This window comes from Sparus aurata, chromosome 17 (genome assembly GCF_900880675.1).
Source record: "Sparus aurata chromosome 17, fSpaAur1.1, whole genome shotgun sequence".
Taxonomy (NCBI): Eukaryota; Metazoa; Chordata; class Actinopteri; order Spariformes; family Sparidae; genus Sparus; species Sparus aurata.
In genome coordinates this window covers 3,259,079-3,263,599 of record NC_044203.1, presented here as the reverse complement: position 1 = coordinate 3,263,599, position 4,521 = coordinate 3,259,079, and the positions used below count along the sequence as shown (strand labels likewise).

At 42.2% G+C, this 4,521-nt stretch overlaps 1 protein-coding gene and 1 long non-coding RNA gene across 2 annotated transcripts; both read right to left on the bottom strand.

The window, feature by feature from the left end:
- Positions 1-587: 587 nt before the first annotated feature.
- On the bottom strand, positions 588-1,770 carry LOC115567018 (putative nuclease HARBI1). Its single transcript, XM_030393150.1, has 4 exons — positions 1,589-1,770; positions 1,402-1,517; positions 1,208-1,319; positions 588-1,104 (listed from the first exon to the last, which is right to left on the bottom strand). Exons 1-4 carry the CDS (start codon positions 1,752-1,754, stop codon positions 734-736), a joined length of 765 nt encoding a protein of 254 aa, XP_030249010.1. The 5' UTR covers positions 1,755-1,770; the 3' UTR covers positions 588-733.
- A 431-nt stretch (positions 1,771-2,201) lies between these two features.
- LOC115567024 (uncharacterized) lies at positions 2,202-3,202 on the bottom strand. The gene is made up of 4 exons (XR_003981121.1): positions 2,903-3,202; positions 2,751-2,812; positions 2,537-2,661; positions 2,202-2,369 (listed from the first exon to the last, which is right to left on the bottom strand). It is a non-coding gene; the product is annotated as an uncharacterized LOC115567024 (long non-coding RNA).
- Positions 3,203-4,521: the final 1,319 nt, after the last annotated feature.

Here is a 4,521-nt window from a genome sequence, read left to right as displayed (position 1 = left end):
GTCCACCGTGTTTTTCCCGAACCACCAACCCTGCTTCTTCTTCTTCTGATTCCCTTTCATATTCTTCTGCCACCCTCTGGATCAAGACTACAGGTGCCACCGACGGCCGTAAATCATACAATGCACGGTTATGAATGCGTTAACTTTGACAGCCCTAAAGAAAATGCATCTTTCTCGCAGAAAGAAGCAGTCTCATAAATGTATGACTTATCTTTCTTCCTGTGTGTGGCCCTAATACTCCGTCGTATAAAATACACATCCCATAAAAATATAAATACACATCAAAGTGTAACATTATGGTCCTTTATTGAATAAGGATAAAGCAAAACAGGTAAACCCTCAGCTCCTTTCAAAACTGAAGTCACACAGTGACTCTACAAGATGGAAAGCACAGAATCAAAGCATATTATACAACACAAGGATTAATACACATTCAAAGGTCTGTATACACCCTGCATGACTGCACACTGAAATAAATGCAGGACAAATCCATACACATCAAATGAACAGACAAATGAATGGATGCAGTAGCCTCCCTGCACGCTTGTATACACACAGTATACAGCACAAACATCATAAGAGGCCAAATAGATTTAAATTAGATTAAAAATTTTTTTTTTTTTTTTTTAAAAACACAAATTCCTCTGCCACTGCAGGACATATTTAACTGAAATTCACAGCATGCGTCTCTACCACTGCAGGACACATTTAACTTAAATTTAAAGCATGCATATTAACTAAAATAATTTAACACATATTGGTCCCTCACCAGTCGACCACTGTCATCATCAGGGAAGATTGCAGGATTGTCCCAGTCCATGGCTGGTGGCACTCTGGGGTCCCTCTCCTTCCTCAGGCAGGCCACATTGTGGAGGACAGCACAAGCCACAGTAATGTCACATGCCTTCAAAGGGCTGACCCTTAATTTGTGAATACACTGAAAGCGTGCCTTCAGGAGGCCAAAGGTCATTTCAACTCTGACCCTGGTCCTGGTATGGGCATGGTTGTAGGCCTGCTGTGCTTCCTGGGGGTCTGTGAATGGTGTCAGGAGAAAAGGCTGGCAGGCATATCCCCTGTCTCCCAGCAACACACCAGAGTATTCACCTGTCAACACAAAATCTCATCATTACAACCTCATAAACAGAGTGACATTCTTGACACAGCCATGATGTAAAAAGTGGTTATTAATAGGGGTTGTGTGGCTCACCTTGTGATAGGCGCTGATAGATTTCAGAGGTCCGAAAGACTCTGGAGTCATGGACTGGGCCAGGCCATTTTGCCACAACATTGCTGATCAGACAGTCAGCATTGCAGACCATCTGAAATCATAAGATGAGGACTATTAAACCAATCAATGCACATCACAAGCAATGTACAGTGTTATCAAAAAGTTATGTTCACCTGAACATTAATGCTGTGAAAGGATTTCCTATTCACAAAATCCGCCTCATGGGCACCTGAGGGGGATTTTATCCTAATGTGTGTGCAGTCCAGTGCACCAATGACATTAGGGAAACCTGTAACACAAAGTAATTAGTATTCTACTATGACTGTTAACAGTTGACCTGTAATTTGTAGATTATTTTACCTGCAATCCTATAGAACTCCTCTTTGATGTCACAGAGTCTTCTGTGGCCAGGAAAGAAGATGAAGACATCTGACAATGCTTTGATAGCCAGACACACACTCCTTATTGTGCAGCAAATTGTGGCCCAGCTGTTCTGCAACCCCCACTGATTACAGGAAGCCTCCATTTGCAGAAAAGCGCAAGGCCACACAAACAATTTGCTCCACACTCAACACGCAGTGTTTAATCCTGGGACCCAGCAGTCTGCACAGATACCTGATGCCATCTGCAGAAAACCTTTACTTTTCATATAGATGGTCATCAGGGAAGGCAAGCGGGTCTAACCGGTCCCTGAAGACCCTCTCTCGCCTGAAGGCTCTCCTGAGCACAAGTGCTTCCTCATCCACCACATCTCGCAAGAATGGGCAAGCCATTGTCAGAGCAGAAAGGAACACACTATTTTGGGCCTTCATATAGGCTATTGGCTCACTTGACTTTACGAGGATTGACCTTTTATTTTTTTATTTAAGATGTGTCATCTTCTTGGAGCTGGGGGAGGAAAGGAGAATAATGATTAATACATTTGTGTTACAGTCAGCATACAGTGTGCATTGAAGGCATAAGTCACCTCCCGCTCAAGTTTTTTTATTTCAACGTTCAATTTTCTAATCGTCCTCTTTTTTATTTCGGACTCCAGTGCAAGGTTTTCCATTTTTTTCTTCTTGTACTGCTTGTCTATATCTGCCAGTTGTATTTGGCGCCGAAGGTGGTTGGCATACAACTATCTGATAGCTTGTGAGTTCTGTAAACACATGACAATTAGCACAGAGGGAATTTTCCACGATGGAGTGTCCTTCCATTAATACTCACTCTGTTGCCAGGCTGGCTTTCCCCCCGTACAACATCTAGGTCCTCTTACAGAAATTAGATTTTGTGAATTTGTGTGGGCTCCAAATGATAACTCCTCACCATTGTAGACTGAATAGTACTTTCACAGGCTTGACATGATACCTTATGCCTTCTGGAATCCAGAGAGATGGTCTCATCATCATCATCATCATCGCCGTCATCTGCTGTTGGTGCTGTACTGGTACCTTCACCCGATCACATTTAATCGGATTCATATTGAAGCCAGTGGACAAGACATGCCAGGCCTACAGTATGCCTTTGATGGAGTACTCACTGGATCAGCATCGTCTGGTGCTTGTGCTGGTGGCTCTAACAGTGAGACAGTGCTGCCAGAAACTGCAAGGCAATAGGCAAACTAAAGTCAGACAGTCCAAATGGATTCATTATGAATGTGGCTGTGTCCCATGTAGAGATGGAAGAATATACCTTGTATGAAGCGGGTGGCATCTTGGGAGGGACTTATGCTTGTCTCTGTCCCCCCAGGGATCCCTTCCAACACGGGCCTGCCTTTATTTAGTTGTAAGGCTATGTCCTCTGCTGGGGTGAGGTCAGCTTTTGGTGACCCACCACCCGTGCCTTGTCTGTGGGTTTTCTTTTTCACTGCTAAAACAGTACAAACAATGTGTGAGCAGGCACCTTCTGGGTACAATATATGCTTGTGCATTGTTAAGTATTAGTCAGGGCCCTAATACTGCAGAATGTTCTTGTATTTGATTTTGACTTGCTGCCATGTCCGTTTTGGCCCAGTCATGTTTAATCTACATCACACACACACACACACACACACACACACACACACACACACACACACACACACACACACACACGTAGAGCAAACATAAGAAAAGAGAAACTTTATTTATCCCAAAAGGAAATTCAATGAAGTCAGTGAGCAAGCGACCTTGGGTCCTTTGAAAGGCGCTATATAAATTAAAGTTATTATTATTATTATTATTATTATTATTATTATTATTATTAGTAGTAGTAGTAGTAGTAGTAGTAGTAGAAGTATCACAATTATTATCATTATTATTATTATTATTTATTATTATTATTATTATTATTATTAGCTCATCTATTTATCAAAGAATTATACAGTCTGATGGAGTTACATTTACACAGTTTCACTCATATCTGCAGTCCATTTCAATAAAAAATTCAACTGATTCATAATCAGAGTACAACTACGTTTTTGAAAATGTGAATTAACTATTTGGATTGTAATTGTGATGTTTCAGTGGAGCAGAGAGTGTGTAATTGTGCACTACTTACGCATTCAGACGGTCAGCAATACTTTGCCAAGCTTTTTCTCTTTGCTTTATCACTGTGGCGGTGTTGCCTTTCTTTTTAATTATGTCTTTTACCTCCTCGTATGCCTCCATGAGGATTTCTGCCTCCAGCGAGGAAAAGTAAGCCGCTCTACTTGCCATGGTGAATCAGTGAATCTGTGATCGGTGGCGGGGTCTATTTGAGGGAGCCGTGAGCGCGCACCTATCCAGGATTGGTTTCACCTGGCTTGATGAATCCATGTCTGCTCATCCTGGCTTGGTCTTTTTGCAACCAATTAAGCCTGGACGCTCTTGTTTTGGATTCATTGAGCTCATCTCAGTCACTTATCCTGGATGTCTTAATCCTACTTTTGTGCAACGGGCCCCTGCTCTGAGCTGACATTGGTGTTTGAATGCCAGTGTTCCAAATCGTTAGACTGCAGAAGAGATGCAACAGTCTCTTTGACAGGGATATATTGCGCAAAACACGCCTTGCCTGACTCGTTCTGGCCCAGGCAAATGGGCTTTGGCTCAACATAATGGAAGCTAGTCTTGAAGACAGTTTTCCTCCTCTGGTCAGTTTTCAGTGTTTGAGTATTGCATTTTCTGAAAAAGATCTTCACATTTAAGGGTATCAATTACATTCTCTTTGTTAGTTTCAGCAAGACCAAGATTTACAAGCTTTTCTTTGAGTTTGAAAAGCAGGTCTGACTGACTAATGTCATGCATCTGTTGACAGTCCTCTATGATAGCCTGAATCACAGAGGCTGGAAGGAA

Excerpts from the sequence above, each read along its gene's own strand:
- LOC115567018 (XM_030393150.1), bottom strand. The coding sequence starts at position 1,754 with ATGGAGGCTTCCTGTAATCAGTGGGGGTTGCAGAACAGCTGGGCCACA. Across the intron at positions 1,518-1,588 it reads GGAGTTCTATAGGATTGCAG|GTTTCCCTAATGTCATTGGT; the intron begins GTAAAATAATCT and ends TTTGTGTTACAG. Across the intron at positions 1,105-1,207 it reads CTATCAGCGCCTATCACAAG|GTGAATACTCTGGTGTGTTG; the intron begins GTGAGCCACACA and ends TTGTGTTGACAG.